This window comes from Papilio polytes, unplaced genomic scaffold (assembly GCF_000836215.1).
Source record: "Papilio polytes unplaced genomic scaffold, Ppol_1.0 DF824270.1, whole genome shotgun sequence".
Lineage (NCBI taxonomy): Eukaryota > Metazoa > Arthropoda > Insecta > Lepidoptera > Papilionidae > Papilio > Papilio polytes.
Window position 1 is genome coordinate 1,518,171 of NW_013524934.1, and position 21,899 is coordinate 1,540,069.

Here is a 21,899-nt window from a genome sequence, read left to right on the forward strand (position 1 = left end):
TTACACGTAGGAATTAAGATTAAATTATGTTTCCAAATTTTACCGTTATCTTAAAGTTTTATCTCAAAACAGATGAATGATCAAATTCTAGCAACAAAAAGAAAAAAACTAAATCTAAAGTATCCTAAATGCGTTCAATGTTTTTGAATATCTAAATTGATAAGACGAGAAGAATATGTCGAGATAACCAAGATATTGATGATACTTAGATTGATAAAAACCATTTCAATAGCGAATCACTATTTTTACTCGTTGAGTACGGTAAAGAATTAGCTTAACAGGATCGTTTTGTTGGCTTTTTAAAAAAAATGAAAGTTCCTAAAGTATTAAAGTCAGTGAGGTACACATTAGCTGGTGTCAATACGATTTATTGGGTAAGAAAGTTTGTAGGGATAGAAATCTTGCTGATTTTTTTTGTAAAAAAAGCCGATAAGTACGTTGTCGGAAATTTAATATAGGGGACAGAAACAAACCATTTAAAATCAGTGTAAAGTGTTTTTAAGACCTCTTGTTTACAATTATACAGCCAGTACAGTGGAAATCATCAATTGCTTATAATTTTATAATATTATTTTCAGCTAACAGGAATTCTTCTTTTGATAATCGGAATAGTAGCAGTTTTGGAGTATTCCTACTACAATGTGTTGCTGACAAAACGCTTCATCACACTGCCAGGATTCGTGATTGCTACTGGTGTAATTATAATATTGACGTCCGTTCTAGGATTTTATGGCGCTGTTTCTGAAAATTTCTATTTTATTGCTGCGGTAAGTGTTTCTTTTAGGTAATAGCTAGTGCACCTAACACGCTATCCTAAATAGACGATAAAATGGTAATGAGAAAGGACGCTAAAATTTTAAAGATGTATTTTTTGTCTGTTTTTAGGCGTAATTAGTTGCACGTTTATTGGTCGTATAGTATTTAGGTGCTTGCCTATGACAATGGTAATTTTTGGTAGAGGTAAATAAAATTTTAATCATGATTTCAGTATGTAGTACTTTTGCTGACGACTTTGGTGTTTGAAATAGCAATGACGGTTGTAGCATTCGGATTAAAAAATGATGCCGTATCGGAAATCAGAGCTCCTATGATACAGAGCGTTCAGTTTTACGAAACACGGCGAGACGTCGCTAAACTATGGGACGATTTGCAAATGGAAGTAAGTAATAAAAAATTGTGACTCCTAAATAGTAGTAAAAAGAAATCGTTTAGAAACATAAACTAATTTTATAGTTCCACTACTAACCACTAGATGTCGCTATATGGGAGACTTTTTAAACCTGCGATTCTTAAAGAAATAAAGGGGAACAAAACCTTTTTTTATCTGTGTCTTTTACCTTACAGTTGAGTTTGTTCTTCGGGACTTTCAGTATTCCAATATAAGGAGATGTTTCGGTTTAAGGGGCATTTAGATTTTATGATTTTTGTTTATGTCGTTAGTTTGAATGCTGCGGTGTGGCAGGTCGGAACGACTGGGCACGTGACCGCATCCCGGTCAGTTGCTGCCACATCGACTACGGCACGGTCTCGCCGTTCGTCTGCACTACCGCCAACTCTTACCTCGTTGGCTGCGCGAGCGCTCTCGGCGAATGGTTGAGTTACTATGCCTACGTCATCGGTGTTGTAGCAGCAATAGTCACTGGAGTACAGGTATAGTACATACTATGCGGTCATAAATAGTGGACGAGTAGAAAGCATAAGGAAGATGGCAATTGTACTTGGGGAGTAATCGTTCGAGCGTTTTTCTCACAAGTGGGCTCACTTACTCACATGGTGGATTAATCCCAACCCTCATCCCGCTCTGTCCCCACGTGGGGACAGTTGAGAATAAAAAATCCTTCCCACCATCTGCGATGAGGGGACGGTTAGAACTTATTTTATGTCTACTAACGATTTCATCTGTCACCTTATTGATGATAGTGGGACTAAACGTGGGACTGATGAAACTTTTTATTCTCACGTGGGTACAGAGTGGGGTGACGGTTGGGAATAATCCCACTTGGTATCACTACGCGTTGTCATAAAAAGTTTTTTTTTTTTTACTTTCGTTAATTAATGTCTTCAGGGTTGGGACATGGACAGGGCTGTCGCATTTTACTTTAATGTTATTGTGCACGCAACATAATATATTAGTGAAATGATGTCATTATACAGAGGGGCTCTAACCAACCCTAAATGATGCAAGTTACTTATTATTTCAAGTTGCTGATCACTGTCGCTTCGGGCTGGCTGGCTTGGAGGTCTAAGTACGAGGAAGTCGAACTGGAGTCTTAGATTAAGTCAGTGTATTGTTTTAAAAACTTTAGTTAAGGTTTAGGATGGTCAATACAAATAGTTATTTTTGTAGATAGTCTTTAGTCGAATACTTTAGTTTCATGTGTGCTGTAAGAGTTGTATTAATTTCGAATTAGTGTCAATTGGATTGTTCGTTGTGAAAATATAATGTGACACTATAATTTATAGTTCCTTTGTTTTCGTTAAAATAAATGTTTTAAATATAATACTGTTATTTTATTCATAACGTTATAACTGCACATATATAGAATAAAGTTTTATGGATACAGATTATAAAAAACTGAAAAAAAATTGATCAAAAACATCAATGATTGTTTATAGTTTCAAAAATAACAAGTTTTCATTGCAGTTATTTTAATATTCATTCAAGCGTTACAGTACAGGGCCGTATTTACATCGAACATTCGCTAAATGAGTGAGCAATCGTGCCTTCAAATGTGGTAACTAATTAGTGTAATAAAAACTGGGCAGATAGCTATGTAAATTAGATTGTATTGTTAACTTCAAGTGTGTGTTATCACACAACTGGATGTGTTGTACGTCCATCCTTTGGTGGTTAAATCATTGCATTTTTCGCTATTATTTTTGGAGTTTTAAAATAATTTGCAATAAATATTGGTAAGTGATTAATTTAGTTTTATTATTGCACTTTAATTTGGAATTATTGCAGGAATGTTGTGAAAAATTAGACAAATATCTTAGTGTAGTACCCAATTACTAACCTCGTAGTCCGTATAGTTAACTGTTTCAAGTGATCCGTGAAATGTTATTTAATAAAATGCTATATTTCTTTGGTTATATATGGTGAAATATGGCTGAACCGAGAATATGAAACTCCTGATCTGGGGGCGTTATAATCGTCTTTCGTAATTAGTTCTATTATTTTTCGCATGGTGAGGGTGAGGGAGGGGAATTTTCTTGGACAAACTAAGTATAATTAGGATTGACAATTTTCACGGAATATTAGTCCAGAAATATAATTAATTATGTCGTTATAATAATAATTACATTAACGTCTGGTAATTGTCGCAATAATCTATTATTAATTATGCCGTTATTTTTAGATTTATCTTTTTAATATTGTCGAAGGGTAAATATTAGAGGCCTCATATGACGAGAAGTATGGTGGTAATTGTGAAAACTCAATCGAGGCAACGGCAGCGGCGGGCAAGATAAATCCGCTTGTTTTCCTTATCAAGATTACTGTACTGATAAAAATATCCGAACTACACAATACGACATCAACTTGTCACGAGGACGTATCGCGCGATCGTTGCGTTGTCGGGAAAATAAAATCAATATGTGGTCGAAAATATTCACAACTGTCAAATACACGCTGGTGACAGTGAACTTTCTTTTTTTGGTAAGTTATTTTGTGCCAGTGCGTTCGATTTTCGAATTGAAAAAGAAATGCAAGTGATATTGAAAGTGATTTATGTTTCAGATAACGGGTATTGTTATATTATCTGTGGGTAGTTCAGTGCAGTCAGCCTACAATGGTTACCATGAATTCCTTTCGGAGAGATTTTTCTCATTACCCGCTTTCTGCATTGCGACGGGAGTAATTATATTCATAATCGCCTCTTTCGGATTCTATGGAGCTTATATGGAGAATTATTACATGAATATGGCGGTAAGTTATTACCTAAGAAACACAAGGATGGACGTAATATTTATTTAACTGTGTTTCGGAGCTACTTGTATAATCTATTTTTATCAGACATTATGACAGCGCGCTTTCAATGACAACACAGATCTTGCTTGTAGCGGTTAATTTAAATTTAGGTTATCGTTAATTTACAATTTTGTTTCTAAGAAATTAAGGGGTTTTATTTCAAGTGAATATGCCATAAAATTAGTCAAAGATACCTTAAGTTTTATGAAGCGATACATAATTAACCTGAAAATGTAGATGACACACAAAATTGTTTTATTGTACAAAAATGAAATATGATGTACGTAACACTTTAACAACAGTTTTTATTTTTCTTAACAAACATTTTAAACTACGATTATTTGAAGCATTTTGTAGTTAAATATAACACAGCTTTATTAAACCTAGAAATAGATTCGAGACAATAAGACAGACAATGCTTTGGCAGAATCGTTGTATATTTTGTTAATAATTTGACTTGGCAGGTCTGTTTCTTCTAATGATTAGTAGTTGCCAGTATGTCTTCTATTGAAATATAATAATTTTTTTTCTATAGAATTTGATTATTACAATAATTTACGATCGTAATTTCCCATATTGATCAAAACTCCTAACAGGTTTGTAGAATGGAGACGTTTTTCCTGTTGTTGACGTTAAAAAAAAAAAACAAATTAATCGAAATTCCACTGAGTTGTTTTTTAAGAGTAAACGACTCTATATTGTCTTACGAATAATTTTTCAATCAAATAAATACATTACTCTAAGGGAGTGTCCCACCACTGGCTGATAGAGGCCCAGATAGCTTAAAAATGACGTCACTGATAAGGTAACAAAATGCTATATGTCCATCACATATTTTACACGTTGGATTGTTATCAGACAATCTACAATTTGGTGGGACAGGCCTTAGGTATGGAGTTATACAAAACATTTATTGAGAACGTGTTTCAAAATATATCAAAAGGATTGCTCGCTATCAGTCACTTATAATTTATGCAGCATGTTTCGTATATCAATTAGTTAAGACTTTGATTCAACATATCTTCTGTTTTGTAAATTTCACATTATCTACTTTTCAATGAACTTTATCATAAAATACGATAAATGTTTCGGGAAAAAATAAAAAATTGAATATAAAATGGATGGATAACGGCATAGCAAATGTACAGGTGGCAAGAAATGAAGCTCGTAGCCAATAATTTTTCGATGAAATTACGCATATTCTAATATAATGTATTTAGCAGTTTTGTAGCTAATTCACAGTTTTGATGCTATTGAACTTTCTAAGTTACTTGCAGCTTTTAAAAGAAAATATAACACGATTGCTAATTATTATTTACGAAATATTTTTAAGAATACACTTCTCTGTTACTATTATTGTCCATCGAATTTCTTTCACTTCATACTAATACTAGCTGTTCCCCTGCGACTTCATCCGCATAAACTAATGAAAATGTTATTTTATACTTTACATGTGTCAAATAATCAATTGCAAATGTCAAAATACCAATTACCTTACTATGGCAATTTTGCTTTCTTGATGTTGGCAGCAACTTATGGTCTCTTTCACACATTAGGGTTTTTATCCAAAATATTAACCCCCTATGTTTAATGGCGTGAAAATACATAGTCTAAAGCTCATGCTTAACTTAAATTTTTCACTGACTGACTTTTCTTATTCATATAGAGATTGTATGATATCCTGTATTCCAGTTCGCTGGCTCAATGATCCTGATGTTCATATTCCAACTGTCGGCGTGCATTGCTGGCTACGCACTAAAAGGCAACACGGTTGCGTTAGTCCAGCAGTCACTGTTGGGCACAATGGATTTGTACGGCGCCAACAAAAACCTCGGGGTCACCAAACTGTGGGATGAAATGCAAGAAGATGTGAGTACACATTTACATTGTTTGAACACAAAGTACTTCGCATATTAAAAATGTACAAAAACAGTCAAAACCTAAAACCAATTCCGCTGCTAGAATGTGTATATAAAAACAAAGTTTTCTCTGAAAGAACATGCACATACTTAAAACTAAACAACTAAACAGTTGAATGGGTTGCGAAATATTCGACAATCGCACAACAGTTGTGCGATAGTTTATTCAAAGTTGCACCCGCTCTTACTTTCATACGGAATAAGTTCATTCTCTTTGAAAAAAAAAACAAAAAAAGAGCCCTTCCTAGAACCATATTTTCATGATTTCTATCTTTGGAAATACAAGAGGAAATAAATAATATAATCATCGACGTATTAAATGTGCTCATTGATTTTTGGCATGTCCTTACTATGCTAACTCGACTCTTCAATCATTTCCAGTTCTCATGTTGCGGCGTAGCCAACGCCAGCGACTGGCTTCTGCCCCTCGGCACGACGGAGACACTGGGCGTGCCGGTCAGCTGCTGCGACCACGTGTACGGCACTATCCAGACATTCGTGTGCAACGTCACAGTAGCGTACAACGTGGGCTGTACTGACGCCTTCGGCTCCTGGGTCCAGTCTCACGCCGCAGCGATAGGCATTACAGGAATCTTCATGGTTTTGTTACAGGTATGACTAAAAATCATATATTATCTGTTGCTCGCGACTTCGTCCGTGTGAGATTAAAAAATATTAAAAAACATAGCCTCTGTTACTCACTGATAACGTAGCTTTTTAAAGGTGAAAGAATTGTTAACGTCGAAAGATTAGTTTTTGAGTTATTCCAATACATACAAAAAATCTTTTTAATAATAATAGAATATAACTATATAGATTAGTATAGAAGAAGGAAGTAAAACATATTATCAAGAAAAATAACAACAAATTAATTTCTGATTGGTTCGTTTTTTTTTTGCAGAAGTTTAAACCCGATTTTAAACGCCCGATAAACCAATAAATTATATGTCAATTTTTTCCTGCGTGTTTGTCAAAATCGCTTAAGAGTGCTTTACATTGTTTTAATCTGGATTTTTTATAAAAATCTTTCAACTATGCAAAATTTCAGCGAGATAAGATGAACCGTTCTGGAGAAGCTTAGTAACAAATATCCATCCATCCATCTAGACTTTAGCATTCATAATGGTATTATAATATGTCAATAATGATATTTCAGGCGTTGGCGGTGGCGGGGGCGGTATGGCTGGCCAAGATATCGAGACAGGAACACGCCTTCAATTAACAATAGTTTAAAGTATAGAAAATTATTTAATTAATTATTTAGGAAACATTGAAATGTAAATTCAGACGCATCCGAGAGGAGTGTGATTGTTATTTATTGTTTTATTTTTGGATTTATATTATTTTAGTAAAAATATGAGAAACAGAAAAAATATTACCACTAAATGTCTATTCTGATATAAGATTTTATAATATTATAATAAAAAAATCACTTTTAATCGAGCAAAGAAACATGTATTGCGTAATATTTACAGAAAAAAGACAATGAAAAAAGTTTGACATTTCTCATTTTAAAATTTGATTTCTTCTTTTTCGCAAATGGCATTTAACCTAAAACTATAGAAACTTCTTAGACACTGGGTTATTAGTTTTAAGTTGTTGCATATTGTAAATATACCACTACAACACCGCTACTAATTATTATGGTTTTGGAATTTAAAAAAAACATGTAAGAAATGCTAAAAATAACAATTGACAGCCGATTATGACACATTTTGGCAGTATCGAGGAGACATTTCGAAAGTTCATGATTTGAACAGATTATAAACACAATTTATAATTACTTTCTCGTTACAGTTAAGTAGTATTTCAAACAAAGGTAACTTGAGTAGTTTCGGTGTAATATTTTTATTGAAATTCTGACCAGGAATATAAAAACCCCCATGTCTTACGCAATATATGGCAAAAAATTATTTACATTAGAAAGTGATGCAATGTAAAAGTCGATTAAAGCGCTCTTCAAGCCAGAATTTTTATATTCTTGGTTAGAATATAATTAGGTAATCTTAGACTCTTTACTTTATAAAACAAAGTATTCATATATGTCGTGCCAATGTTTCTTGATAATTCCAAAGGGACTTGTCTCTAATTTTATCTAAGAACAATAAAAATTTAACTCAACAGTGTGTAATATCATTTAAAACCTTTCTTAAAACAGTAAAAGTGACCTAGCGATACATAAGTAATCCTATTTATTTTTTACTAAATAGTAAAGCGGATTAAAGAAGCTTAACTAAAATGAAGGTAATACTTACACGATTCACATATTAGTATCGAGACTGTTCTATGTACTTGTTTTTTTTATAATAAAAGGGGGCAAACTAGCGGGAACACAGAGGTGGTCAACGACGCCCATGGATACTCGCAACATCAGAGGAACTACAGATGCGTTGGCGGTCTTTAAGGAAATGCTAGGCTCCCTTCTTGAAGGTGTACTGAATCTAAAACAAATGCATCAATATGTAGTCTAACTAAAAATATAAAACTTCTCGCTTGGGGGCGCTTCAATCGCTGTCTTTACTTCGCTTCATCGATCATCGATATTTTCTAGAAGCATCCTAATATGGAAAGAATATTTGTTACATATTTTTCCGCAATAAAGCGAAGATTTTTTATGTTTTTTGGAAGAATATAACTATATAATGGGCAAATACGAATTGCAAATATTAATGCCTTAAAATCATTATGAAATTTCCGACAATAAGAAACTAAATATTAACTATACTCACATTCTTGTTGGTGTCGTCTTTTTATCTTTTTTACGACAATCACATGTTATTTTTCTGTTAAATAACTACGCTCATCAATGCTTTACAAAACTAAATTATTATGTATTGATGTTATGCAGATTCGACCGATGCGATTCATTCTATAGAATAGTATAGAAATTAATAATACAAGGTCGTATCCCGAGATTCGCTGTTATTCTATCAGAGGAAAACCTTGTTATTGCATAATATGTCTGTGTAGCATGAGCTGATTGTTGATTAAAATACGTAACACAAGTATCTCTGTTTACTAAAAATAGTCACAACGAACGCAAACGCGAACGTAAACGCAAGTCCTAAAGTGTACGCAAAACGCATATTTACATTACCACTTTAGCTTTATATGTACTTGTTAATTGGCTAAAGAAAAATCGTCTTTCATAGCATTGTGTAGTCAGGCTTCGTGTCGCGCGGGCGATACCTTATCATTGCTGATAACGAGTTTCGCCCTGAAAACTTTTTCAACGCATTAGTATTGTTTCACAAGCCACGAAGTACAGTGTAATACAGTGTAAATATGGCGAATAACCTTGAAGTGGGAATGAGGTGCATTAAATATATGCTCCTATGTGTTACGGCGATATTTGTGGTGAGTTTTTTTGGTTTTTTATTTGTTTTTTTCGATCGTATGCGTCATATTCTTATCAAGATACTGTCTGATATCTGTGCAATGATTTTTATTGTGTCGATGTAGATAGCTATTTTATGAACGTATTATTGTCTCCTAAAAGTCATAATATCGTAAGAATCATATCTTATTTTGCAATACAAATTTTTGAAAGAAATTTACTACGGTAATAATCTATACATTTTAGATTTCATTGTCTGACGTCATATATTTGGTATAAGATTAAGGCAGTTTCAGAACATAGTTACGGTATTAGTAAAGGCTTGTAATGTCTGAAAAGGTTTTTATAACATGAACTAGTTTTGTAATTTTCAATAAAATTACAAACTCATTTGTAACTTAACATAGCTGACAATACGATGGTGGTAAAATGGACTAAGTTTCCTTGTATGGGTGACGTAAAAACTTTGTTCAATATTATATTGGCTTTTCCCAAAAGTAGGTAAAATTTTAAAATATTATTTCTCTACCAGACGCGACATATCATTTAGTTTTGTACTTTTTTAATAATAGAATATGAAAAAATTATCTGTACAATTATGATTTACTATCTTATCTACTGATTGGGGTTTGACTTGGGTAATTTCCCGTTTGTGTGTGTTTTTAATGCATGAAACATGTTTTAAACACAATGGTTTACTCAGAATTTATAGATAATGGCTTTCAGACGTTTTTAACGTGACGTGTGTATTCGTTTTTAATTTGTCGTTCTAGTTACTTACCTCAGATAGACGACTTTAATCAATATTGTTTGAGAAATAAAACCACTTAAATAAGGCGTGAAACGTTTCGATTATTCTTTCTTTTAACTTTTTCAATTCTAGTCGTGCTCCTTCATTCCTTTGGGAAGGTTAGGGGAGAAAATGACGGGGGAGGGTAGTTTTTTTCTTATGTCTATACTAATATTATAAAGAGGAAAACTTTGTTTATTTGATTGTAATGAAATAACTCAAAAACTACTAAGCCAATTTCAAAAATTCTTTCACCATTAAAAAGCTACGTTGTCAGTGAGTAACATAGGCTATGTTTCATATTATTTATTAATTTCACGCGGACGGAGTCGCGGGCGAAAGCTAGTATTAGATAAACAATAGAAAATTTCTGTATTGATATTGAAATCGCAATACGTATTATGTTCCTTGCTGTATTCAGAATTGCCACATCAATAAAAGTTTACAAACGAAAGTTATTGAATTTTAGGCTCCAGAACAGTATGCGTAATATATAAAAATACAATACAACTAGCTATTGCTTGTGACTTCGTCCCGTGGAATTAAAAAAATAGTAATAAACGTAGCCCGCGGTAGTCAGTGTTACGTAGCTTCTTATTGGTGAAAGAAGTTTTTGAGTCATTTCAATACATACAAAAATAAAAATCTTTCTACTTTATAATATGAGTATGGATAGATATGTTTGATGTTTCTTTAAGAAGTTTTGTAAATAAAAATCACAGAACTATATTATGGAGCACAATTTACACGTCTACATTATTTCGTTGGTGCAGTACTTATCTGGAAAATGTTTCACTAAACAACTAAAGGAAAAAGACGACGGTAAACTAAGTACTTATATTACCTGGTTGTAATTCCATCCAACTAATGTTTAACCAGGTAGCATCTGACCTTGAGTCGGCAAGGTCACAGCGGTCGCGCGGTCATTCTTCAACGGCTATGTTATCGATTTTTCACACCGCTTACAATATCTACCTCGTTATTCCAATACTTAGGCATAATTAGCATTCATAACCTAAAAGTTAGAACTCAAAACAACTTGGTCATCAGTCTTGCTCCCTCATGTTAACTTAAATAAGATGTAAGTACATAATAATTACTCCCTGTTAATTAATTGCTACAATGATAACCTTTTCACCACGAGACAAGTCATTATTTTTTCTCTTTTGGCCTCTTAAAGAGTGATTTTCTAGGTATAGATAGTCTAAACCGTTAGTCTCTTAACCGTAAGGGACTCTTGGGACCATTGGCGATAAGGGTGAGGGCCCTAATCGTATCAAAATAGTCCGGGTGGATGGTGCCATAGCGTAGTCCTATGTTGCTATAACGTGAAACATCAGGAGATGTCCTGTATTGTGTCGTAAAGTGCCGAAGGTTCTGGTGAGTTTCACGGAGATCCTGGAACAATCTTGTATGGCACTAGAGGCTGGCCACCGAGGGGGGTTTTAGTGGGTACAAACCTCACATAACCCAGTCTTCCCCCCAGAAGGAAGGGTATCTTTTTGAAGATTTCTCCCCGATAAAAAAGGTATAGACTGTCTGACCCAACTTGTAGGAGATTCACAAATATAAGCGTAGGTTCTCACTGACGAAAATATATTCAAAACATATTTGTACATTCGCTTCGTCACGAAATCCAGTGAATTATTTATCGCCATAACAAATTTTGACATGCAAATATTTCTAGTTTAACAAGAAATCTTTTGTTATGTAATAACAAAAACCACTCATTTACTGCACTTGTTCATTAGCGAGAACACCTATAAAATGCCTCTTTGTAACTGTAATATGAGAAACATTTCGGTAAGTGATATCAAATTATCGCTGAGTCATTTTATACTATCGTATTTGTCGTCTTTAAAAACAAAATGCATGTAACTAACTTTATGATTTTTAGTGTAGTAATATCTAACTTCTTAATAATCTGACTAATATTATAAATGCAAAAGTTTATATAGATGGATAGATGTTTGTAGTCTAAACTACTGAACGGATCTCGATGAAATATAGCATAGATGTAGCGGATAGTCTGGAAGTATACATAGACAACATGCTGTTGTTTTTTTAATTCCACGCGGACGAAATCGCGGGCGAACGCTAGTAAGAAATGAATAACGTAGCAAGCTAAGCGGAAAATAAATTAATTGTAAATTAAATAACACTTAACATTAGCTTATCAAACGATAGGTTAATTAACCTAATTATAATGGTTCATTACCATTTGATTCTTATAAAACTGTTTGAATCACTCACCCTGATAATGGACTGACTGGTCCGAAACTGGTTGGACTAAACCAAATTCATCAAGTAAGATGAGACGTGTTTTCTAATTGATGTTATTGTTTTCTTGCAGCTGACATCAGCATTGATCATCTCAGTGGGTACAACGATATACGCTATCTACCACGATGTTTCCTACTTCTTGGATGACCAGCTCTTCTCTCCAGCCACCTTCATCATTGTTATTGGAGTTATTATGCTCTTTGTCTCCCTGTTCGGATGCATTGGTGCGCTGAAGGAGAGCACCTGCTTGGTTAATATTGTAAGTACTATTGGTTCAAAGTAAGACAGTACAGTTGGTCAGTAACGCTCTATGGTACTGCCAACTGGCACAGTGTGAATGCTTACTGGCAGCTCTCTTCGTATAGATAGATTGAAACCTTACATCAGTATCAGCAAAATAAACATACATTGCCAAAGTAACCACTAATCATTGTGTAGCAAATTTACTCAACCAATTACAAAACATTTTCATGTTAATCTTACTAATACTAATATTATAAATGCGAAAGTTTAGATGGATGGATGGATATTTGTTAGAGTTTGTACCCTAAACGGCTGAATGGATCTTGATGAAATTTGGCATAGATATAAAAGATAGTCTGGAAGAACACATAGGCTACTTACTTTTGTATTTTCTTACACGCGGATGAAGTCGGGTATAAGCTAGTATGTTAATTAATTCGCTTTACGTTCCAGTTCGCAGTGATCCTGAGCGTGGTACTGGTGCTGGAAGTGGCAGCAGCGATTACCGCGTACGCAATGAGATCTCAGGTGTCAGAGATGCTCGACGACAACCTCAGGACGACCCTGCCCTATTACTACGAGAAGCCGGAGATCGAGGCCGCGTACGACTTCGTCCAGAGCAGAGTAAGTATACTATCGAATTACCGATCTAAGAATACAGGAGTTGATACATACTGTTTTATCATTATGTCATCATAACTTTAAAGGTGACATAATGTTGGAAAATATAAGAACGGGCGCACACTTTTGATGAACTATCGCACAACTATTGTGCGATTGTTTCGCAGCCAATTCAACTATTTATTTGCTCAACTAAAAATCGAGTTATGTACGTCATAGGAATCGCAACGAGACTAAACAGATGTGCGATAGTTCAGTCAAAGGAGTGCGCGGGCTCTTAGGGAATGAAAAGTTATCCTTAGTATGTTTAGGATTTTGCTTTTCATCGTTATCTGAACAATCTCTACAAAAACATTGAAGATAAGGTGTTTTGATATGATTCTTTATAAATACTTCTTTGTGACGCAAATTATGAAATTGTTTCATATTGAATATTCGTCTGGCAGAACGATGGTAGCACTTTTTTAAATTTAAATACACAGTTTATATTCAAAGAATTCAGTATTTATGTAATGTTTTGATTAAAATACATATTTTCACATATTTTTATTCAAATTATGCACCGTCTGATGGCGCATTTTTTACTTCTTTGTTTTGTGTTTTGAAGGTCCGTAGTTTAACCAAACAATATTTGTGTTTCTTTTCGTGTCCGAATCATTTGCAAAAATTTTAAAATCTTATTTTATTATTTTCCAGTTGAATTGTTGTGGTGTGGACAGCTACCTCGACTGGGGCGAGGTGGACACGCCTGCGGGAATCACCGGGATCTCAGTCGCCAACATCACCGTGCCCAACTCCTGCTGCGCTCAGTCCCGGTATACAGAAATCGAGGGTTTGGAGATTGCCGAGTGCACTAAACTGTACGCGAATGGTTGCCTACCCAGGGTTATTTATCTGGTCTACCAGAGCGCAGGACTGTTGGGTGCAGGAGCTATGACTATAGCTTTTATCCAGGTATCACACTTATTTTAAAAATAACACCATATTTATCATCCTACCGTACAAAAAAGGCGGCAGCAAACTTGTCAGGTTTTCATATTTCAATGCCATGGAACTCTATCTCGATTACTGAAAGATTTAGTTGAAAAGAGAACGACGTTTTTTAAATATTTTAAGTCAATAAAAAGATCAATATAAAAAAGAAACTGATTAGAGAAATTGTTGTAAAAATGATTATTTACATTTTTCTTTTTTCAGATCATAGGCATCGTTTTCTCATTCTCGCTGGCCAGTTCCATCCGAAAAGCGAAAACTGAGCGAGAACGCAGACGTTGGGAGATTCAAGAGCGAATGATCAATGCTTACACCTCGCTCAACCCCGACAATGAGAAGGCGGCACCAGTTGTTTACGTTCCTTTCCACGGACAAACCACAGCTTAAAAAGTTTTTAGTCTGTGCAAAAAAAATCATCATAGATTAAATATGATCTACATCTGTCAGTCGCTTTAGTCAGTATCAGCAATTTTTACTCGGTATTTATAGAAAGAAATTGTGCAATTAACAACTTTTTAAGTGAGAAATATGAAATAAACTTAGTTATAAGTAAACAACATCTATATTTATGAAGGAGACGAATGAGTATTTTAGTAGAACGTCTTAATTTAATTTTTTTAACAACAAATGCATTCATTTTAATTATGTTACACCTTCAAAGTTAATGTTTACATTAGCTTAAAAAATTAAGTATTAATACGTAACACCTCTTATATAAATAATGTAATATATTTAATATTATAAAATATGAAGCATTTTATTACAATAAACGTTTTCGTTAATAAACGAGACACTAGTTTTTTTTTTTATTATAAGGTTTTTAATAAATCCTGGTTTTAATCAGATTTTCTTTAGCTTTAAATTAATGAATTTTTTTTCTCATAATTCACATTTGTGTAAAATTGGTACAACAATGATAACAGAGGATAACTAATATAGAAATTGTTTGAAAAAATTTCAATCACCTGATGTTATTTGATGTATTTACTAATACTCTAACACTGGTTTAACAGTGGTCATCTCCCTACTCAGTGATGAGTCGTGTACAAGAGTTTCAGCGGATAAAATCCATGTTTATTACTTGCCAACATTGTACAGACATAAAGACAGTTTGTAAATGAATTAAAATATCCTGTAGATGTATACCACAAAACATTAACCATGCTATTTTCTAGAAATTGCTATTCTAGTAAATGACAAAAGGTTCATAATAAGAATGAAGAATTTTGATTATATCAGTTTTTGACCGACTTCCCAAAAGAAGGAGGTACTCAATTCGTCTGTATGTTTTTTTTATGTGTGTTACGGAATAACTCCGCCGCTAGTGGACCGATTTTGATAATTCTTTTTTATCCGAAAGGTGAAATTAAAAAATAATATAGCCAATGTTACTTGCACATAAATTGCCTTTCTACCCGTAAAATTTTTTTAATATCGGCTCAGTAGTTTTTGAGTTATTGCAAAACATACAAAAATACAAATCTTTCCTCTTTATAATATCAGTATAGATATACAAGTACATCTTTGTATTACAGTATTAATGGCTTTGTACATTTACCTGCGGTCGAAGTGTGATAAGGACGTAACTGATAAGCGATATCAATATGTCCTAGATATCATGGAACATTCTGAGCCGTTGATGTTAACTATAACACAATACATCCATGCTAATGAGCCGTCGCCGTCACGTTGTCTTTGGTATGCTAATTGGCATTTTACATCTTATGACAAGTGAATAAGAATTATAACCGTGAAAATCCGTTTTACTCGCATTATTATAATCTTGTCGTTTCTATCATTTCTTTTGGGAAAAACAGAGATAAGAATGTTTTCGTAGGTGTTCAAGACAATAAACAGTAGAGTACTAACTTAGTTCATCACTGCCCCTACTATTTTTTACTTCTTGCTTCTACTGTCAAGAATAGTAGCGTACAAATTATACTAATATTATAAATGCGAAAGTTTAGATGGATGGATGGATGTTTGTTAGAGTTTGTAGCCTAAACGGCTTAACGAATTTCGATTAAATTTAACATAGACATAGAGGATAGTCTTGAAGAACACGTAGGCCACTCAATTTTCTTTTAAAATTCCACGCGGACGACGTCGCTGGCGAAAACTAGTTTTATATAACCTATTCATCTATACTATTTTGTTTTTGTTTCATTTGTCTGGGAAAAGAAACATTTGATGACCTTCATTTATGACCTTCATGGCTAAGGTATATCACACCTCAGGCAAAAACACTTCGCGTCACAACAATTAATGACACATATTTTTTGTTCTCTTGGTGTTTCTTTCCGCGTCTTATCAATAAGGATTATCGCCGTGTTGTTAATAGCTTCAAAGATTGCATGTGTATGCTTTATCGACCAATGGCAAGCTATTTGTGATATTAAGACTTAAATTTTAAATAATTAATTAATTTAATTTCATCACCATATTTAAGCGTAATTCGATTTGGTGTTTTAGTTCTTGGAATTACATTACCAACAGTTTGTCTATTAAGTACTACCAGACTGGCGTGTAAAATTTTTGGATAGAGTCCTTGACGATTTAATGGATTTCTTGTAGTTTTCGCTGTTATTTCTTTACAGAACAACTTGCCACTGTTTATATCGTCTATCTACCGACTATCGGGGACAGAAGAGGTTGCTTTGTTGCAAGGAATTTGCAGTCTCTAGACTTCATCTATTTGAACAATAGTAATATTGTTTTACTTCCTATGTTTATATTACGTGTAGTTTATTATATGTATGTAGTGCAAATAGCTTGCATTTACGGATGCAAATGTATTAACATGTTTTCATCCATTGTAATTAATTTAGTTAAAAGAAATTAATAGCAAAGGAAAATTTAATAGAACTTCTGGAGTAACGTCCACAAAAATAATAAAAATATTGAGAATAACTATTCGCATAATAAGTAAGCAATTGAATTAAAAGCATATCCTATCTTTTTAATGGGAAATGTTTACAATAAGGTTGTATATGGCCTCGTTAATTTCAAAGATTAATTATCTAGCGAGTATAGCAGCTCGCGGACACACAGGTGTTTAGTCGCGTCTGTGCACGCTTATCGGGTGTTTGTTTCATACTTCGTGCTACACTGACGTAGTTGGAAAACGCATTAACACGATAAAAGGAAAACGCGCCATTATCGGCCGCCATCGAAATTATCAGATTGATAAAATTGAAGACGAAATAATTCAACACACGAATGAACAATGGACAAGATGACGGACGGTAGTGAAAACAATCGAAAAATGAAATTCAATAAAACGGAGTCGGAATACAATATGAAATCTATAAGGTTTCTATTGCTTACTATCACCACCATGTTTATTGTAAGTACATTGATATTTTATAAAATTGCGTAAGCATTTTTATAGTTACACTATCGTTTCCTAGCAACTGTAATGTTTCGATTATTAAAATTAATCAAACATATTTTTCGTAAACAGTAACATTGCAGGCGTAAATGTTTACGTTTATACTTATTGTTAAAAAACTTCTAAGAAAACACGTATTTACTACAATAGACACTTTTAAAAATGACAATCAAAAAATATCAACCTGTACAAACTAATTTTTATTATTTCATTATTCAAATTTAAACTAGTGTTTGCACTATGAAACGTTAACACAATATTTACTATGCCATTGTTTTGTAGCTCAGAAATTCGCGAAACAGCAATTTGTATAAAATTATTATTTTTGTCTCAAAGAAACAGAAAAAAACGCTATTTCTTTGATAAAAGAACACATTAATAAACTATATTTGACTATCGTTATATTTTACTGTTGTGGGTTGCAAGCTTATTAAAACCCAGTCCCCCACCTAACGGTAGGAGGATAAGGTAGGGAAGATGAGTCAATATCAGTCTTCATCTGCCAACTACTACATAGGTCTTCCGTGTAATGCGTTCCTCTGTACGCATCCAACGACTTCTCGTGCGCACTAAGTCCATCCACCTTTGTGGAGGACAAAATTAAAAAATAATTTAATTACAATAGAAATAAATGATGTTACTTTATACCAGTAACTAATGTCATTGCTGTTCTGACTGTCAATTTGCAGTTACCGCTACACGACTGTACAATTATACACGACTTGCATAATTTACGACTATTAACCGATAATAGATTCTATTCCTCACCTATGAGTCTTCCTAATAGAGCAGTGATAGTCTTGATGGTGGAAGTGATAGGGTCTCAACTTCTAGACTTCATGAAGTCTACTTATTTTTTATTATCAAATCGTTATTTTATTTCGTATATATTTCGTATTTATTTCCTATAGTATAATCGTTACTTTATTTACACTAAATGCAAACAATTATGCAATCCGCAGTGTTATTTATCTGTGGCGGCCATCTTGAATCGATTTTATGCATCTATCCTTGTGCGCCCTACCTGATTGAAGTTACAATTAGAAGGCATTTATTTGTAATAGCTATAAAGCACATGTAGAAAACAGTATGGTCATCTCTCTCATTATCTATGGAAAAAGAGAGATAAGTATATGTTTTTGTAAAGGTTTTTTGGTAGTAGTAATCTAAACTCTGTAGGTAATACAAGACAAGAGGAATAAGAACACATTGATCTAGTTATTTAATATGAGTTGCAATCAGTAGGTCATAAAATAGACCAGTAAACTCTATTCCCGTTTCTAAAGATCAGCTGACCTCAAATTGACCTCAATGAATGGTGTAAAATTCAATTAACACTGATAAAGACTTCGTTAGGGATAATTATTAAAGAAACAATTGCTAGCGACATTGTTCATTATTTCAAAAACATTATAATTTACTTTTTCGTATATCATTTACGCGGAATGTCATAAAATAATTTGACTTTTACGAAACTAGATACGCCGTAATCGTGTATATTCTATGAACCGAAATCTATTTACTAATTCTATACCGATGTTTGCTATTAAGCTTTATTTAAATTGGTTATAATCTTATTTAGAAAAATCGAAAATAACATTGGTACATGGCATTGACTACGCCCTAGTTACCCTTTATTCGGGTAAGCTCCGAGCCCCTCAGTGGGCAAGTATAGTGAGCTGGTGATGAATATTTGTAGAAATACCAAGAAGAAGTGTAATTATCACTATGGTGTTTAACGCAGTTATTCTGGGACGGTTTTAGGTTAGTAATTGTTTGTATTTTTTTCAGTTAATTTCTGGTCTCATGATCATCCTTGGGATATCGGTGTACACGCACTATCACAACTTCTCGTTCTTCCTCGAAAGCGCAAAGAGCGGCAGATTCCTTACACCATCCATCCTTGTCGCTCTTCTGGGCCTGGCGCTATTCGTTGTCACACTCTTCGGTTTCTTCGGTAGTTTCAAGCAGAGCACGTGCATGGTTAACTTGGTAAGATGTTATAAAGTAATTTAAATTTATTCCAAACTACCTTTTACCTGCGACTCTGCACGCTTGGAGTTAAATAAGCAAAAGTAAGTAGCCGTTGTATTTTTTCAGAGTATCCTCTACTCCTATGCCAAATTTCACCAAGGTCCGTTGCAGTTTAGGCTACAAAATCTGACAAACATCCATTCACCTAAATATGCGCATTTACAATATTAGTAATTAAGATTAAACAGCAAAAATAAGTCAATTAGGAATTCCAGTTACGACCACATTACAAGACATATCTCTCTCTTTGCTAGTTCTAAAAACGTAATTTAGCTAAAGTTTACTTACTAGTTGTTGTTGGCGACTTTGCAAGTGTGAAATATAAAAAAAAGTAGCAAAAACATGTTACTCAGTGATAACTTTTTAATGGCGCAAGAATTTTTGAAATCGGTCCAGTAGAATTTAAGTTATTTCAATACATACAAAAATCCAAAAGTACAAATCTTTCCCCTTTATAGTATTAGTATAAAAAAGTAACATCTAGACAACAATACATCTTGAAATCAAGCAATATCGATTGCTGCATATCGATTGATTGCTGAATATCGATTCATACATGGTAGATATATCAAAGAGCGATAGAATTTTGCGATTCAATTGTAAATCACTATTCTCTACTTACCTCTCAAGTTACGGATTAGAATTGTATGATATGTATTTTTTAACCTCAATTTTTGTTAATTCTCTTTCAGTATGCCTTCTTTTTGACGTTAATCTTGATTGTAAAGTTAGTGCTGGTCATTCTAACGTTCACGATGGGCCCTGAAATGATCATGAGCTACATAAGCGTGCCAGTGAGAGAGTACGCATACGATCCAGAAATAGAGGCTGAAATTGATGGCTTACAAGTTTCGGTAAGTTTATTATTAGCAGTATATTAATTAAAGGAGCAGTGGGTAAGGTCATAAGTCCTGACACCGTTGGACATGTACACTAAGATTTAGTCACTAGCAACAAGAAATATTCGATGAACTTTTCGACATTCTAATGAAGCCAGAGAACAAAATTATTGATTTATTTCTATCTACTATTACCGATATCGAAGAAACAACCTTGATGTTTAATCTATTGATTTTATTTGTATTTAGTGCTTCTTTACTTGAAACTGTATCGTGAAACACGAATGCCGTCACTCTTATGTTCAGTTTACACTTTGCAGGTACAGTTGGCCAGTTTCAACGGCCAGTCCAGGTCCATACTGTGACATTTGATTGACAGGCTAGTTGTTACGCGCTACCGACCAACTGTACTGGCCTAGTGTCAACCGCGCATTATGTTAAAACACTATCGTCTATGGTTTTTCAAAGAGAACATTTTTTTTACTAATATTTCAAAGATGGAAACCTTTTATTTTAGCTGAATTGTTGCGGCAGTAACTCCTACTTGGACTACATCGGTATGGAATTTACAAGCAATCATTCTACGGTCGTGGTGTCGAATGTGATCGACGGTGACCAGATAACGGTGGTCCTTCCACGTTCCTGTTGTGTATCAGCCTCAGAGATCTACTGCACTCGGCTGCGAATCACCAGCTGTAAAGATGCTCTAGCTGATATGCTGCTACAGAACTCGAGTGTCCTAGGAGTTCTTGGTGTTTCTGTTATGTTTACGCAGGTAATTTGTTACTATGTTGAAATTCTGTATATTTTTATCAAGTGTTGAAAAAAAGTTGGCTGATGCATACTCCAAGTTCTAAGTCGTCGAAAAGGTCTCCTTTCGTTTAGTAGGATTTGCGATTATCACTTACTCTATAATATTTTACCACGCATTGACAGACGATAAATGGTCAAGTTGATAGCGCCATCTGTTTTTAAATTTAAAAAACAAATAACTCATTCAAAACCTTATTTTTTCCGTTCCAGCTGTTAGGTATAATATTTGCGTTGCTACTGGCGCGTTGCATTCGTAAGATGAAAAGTGAGAAAGCCCTCATCACGTGGATGATGAAGGAACAAATGATCCTCGCCAGGCAAGCCAGCGAGAACAAGGAAGATTCTGTGTACATAGCCAAGCCTGATTCTAGCACTGCTTAGGGTTGCCATATTTTATTGTACATTGATAGTGTTGCCATTTCCTAGTATTTCAAATGCACAAATTTTAAATTGCAGATTGCAAATGTTTTAATATGGTAAACACATTATAAATATTTTTTTGTAATGTTTTAGCTGTGACAAAATTTAATTTCATTATTCACTAAAAATAGACTATTACTAAGTATGCCTTAAATGTTTTGATAAGGTAATCCTGATTACTTATCATGTCTTATAAAAACATTTTCGTATTGTAATTTTTCACTTATACTTTATCATTCTAATCTA

At 33.9% G+C, this 21,899-nt stretch overlaps 4 protein-coding genes across 4 annotated transcripts; all 4 read left to right on the forward strand.

Moving 5' to 3' along the window:
- Positions 1-236: 236 nt before the first annotated feature.
- Positions 237-2,501, forward strand: LOC106104246 (leukocyte surface antigen CD53-like). Its single transcript, XM_013284231.1, has 5 exons — positions 237-374; positions 579-767; positions 989-1,159; positions 1,441-1,650; positions 2,203-2,501. Exons 1-5 carry the CDS (start codon positions 309-311, stop codon positions 2,272-2,274), a joined length of 708 nt encoding a protein of 235 aa, XP_013139685.1. The 5' UTR covers positions 237-308; the 3' UTR covers positions 2,275-2,501.
- A 305-nt stretch (positions 2,502-2,806) lies between these two features.
- LOC106105283 (tetraspanin-4-like) lies at positions 2,807-8,010 on the forward strand. The gene is made up of 6 exons (XM_013285580.1): positions 2,807-2,913; positions 3,360-3,658; positions 3,740-3,928; positions 5,663-5,839; positions 6,271-6,501; positions 7,046-8,010. The coding sequence occupies exons 2-6, from the start codon at positions 3,596-3,598 to the stop codon at positions 7,109-7,111; spliced, it is 726 nt and encodes a 241-aa protein (XP_013141034.1). The 5' UTR covers positions 2,807-2,913; positions 3,360-3,595; the 3' UTR covers positions 7,112-8,010.
- A 1,051-nt stretch (positions 8,011-9,061) lies between these two features.
- Positions 9,062-14,560, forward strand: LOC106105272 (CD63 antigen-like). Its single transcript, XM_013285571.1, has 5 exons — positions 9,062-9,246; positions 12,370-12,558; positions 12,996-13,166; positions 13,860-14,117; positions 14,361-14,560. The coding sequence occupies exons 1-5, from the start codon at positions 9,175-9,177 to the stop codon at positions 14,541-14,543; spliced, it is 873 nt and encodes a 290-aa protein (XP_013141025.1). The 5' UTR covers positions 9,062-9,174; the 3' UTR covers positions 14,544-14,560.
- Positions 14,561-17,206: 2,646 nt separating this feature from the next.
- LOC106105408 (tetraspanin-15-like) lies at positions 17,207-21,809 on the forward strand. Its single transcript, XM_013285706.1, has 5 exons — positions 17,207-17,502; positions 19,339-19,539; positions 20,274-20,435; positions 20,938-21,195; positions 21,444-21,809. Exons 1-5 carry the CDS (start codon positions 17,383-17,385, stop codon positions 21,612-21,614), a joined length of 912 nt encoding a protein of 303 aa, XP_013141160.1. The 5' UTR covers positions 17,207-17,382; the 3' UTR covers positions 21,615-21,809.
- The last annotated feature ends 90 nt before the right edge of the window (positions 21,810-21,899 follow it).

Bases quoted from the DNA above. Each gene is read 5' to 3' on its own strand.
- LOC106104246 (XM_013284231.1), top strand. From the start codon at position 309: ATGAAAGTTCCTAAAGTATTAAAGTCAGTGAGGTACACATTAGCTGGT. The intron at 1,160-1,440 runs GTAAGTAATAAA...TTATGTCGTTAG, and splicing joins GGGACGATTTGCAAATGGAA to TTTGAATGCTGCGGTGTGGC. The intron at 1,651-2,202 runs GTATAGTACATA...TATTATTTCAAG, and splicing joins CAATAGTCACTGGAGTACAG to TTGCTGATCACTGTCGCTTC.
- LOC106105283 (XM_013285580.1), top strand. From the start codon at position 3,596: ATGTGGTCGAAAATATTCACAACTGTCAAATACACGCTGGTGACAGTG. The intron at 3,929-5,662 runs GTAAGTTATTAC...CCTGTATTCCAG, and splicing joins ATTATTACATGAATATGGCG to TTCGCTGGCTCAATGATCCT. The intron at 5,840-6,270 runs GTGAGTACACAT...AATCATTTCCAG, and splicing joins GGGATGAAATGCAAGAAGAT to TTCTCATGTTGCGGCGTAGC.
- LOC106105272 (XM_013285571.1), top strand. From the start codon at position 9,175: ATGGCGAATAACCTTGAAGTGGGAATGAGGTGCATTAAATATATGCTC. The intron at 12,559-12,995 runs GTAAGTACTATT...TTTACGTTCCAG, and splicing joins GCACCTGCTTGGTTAATATT to TTCGCAGTGATCCTGAGCGT. The intron at 13,167-13,859 runs GTAAGTATACTA...ATTATTTTCCAG, and splicing joins ACGACTTCGTCCAGAGCAGA to TTGAATTGTTGTGGTGTGGA.
- LOC106105408 (XM_013285706.1), top strand. From the start codon at position 17,383: ATGGACAAGATGACGGACGGTAGTGAAAACAATCGAAAAATGAAATTC. The intron at 17,503-19,338 runs GTAAGTACATTG...TATTTTTTTCAG, and splicing joins CTATCACCACCATGTTTATT to TTAATTTCTGGTCTCATGAT. The intron at 20,436-20,937 runs GTAAGTTTATTA...CTTTTATTTTAG, and splicing joins TTGATGGCTTACAAGTTTCG to CTGAATTGTTGCGGCAGTAA.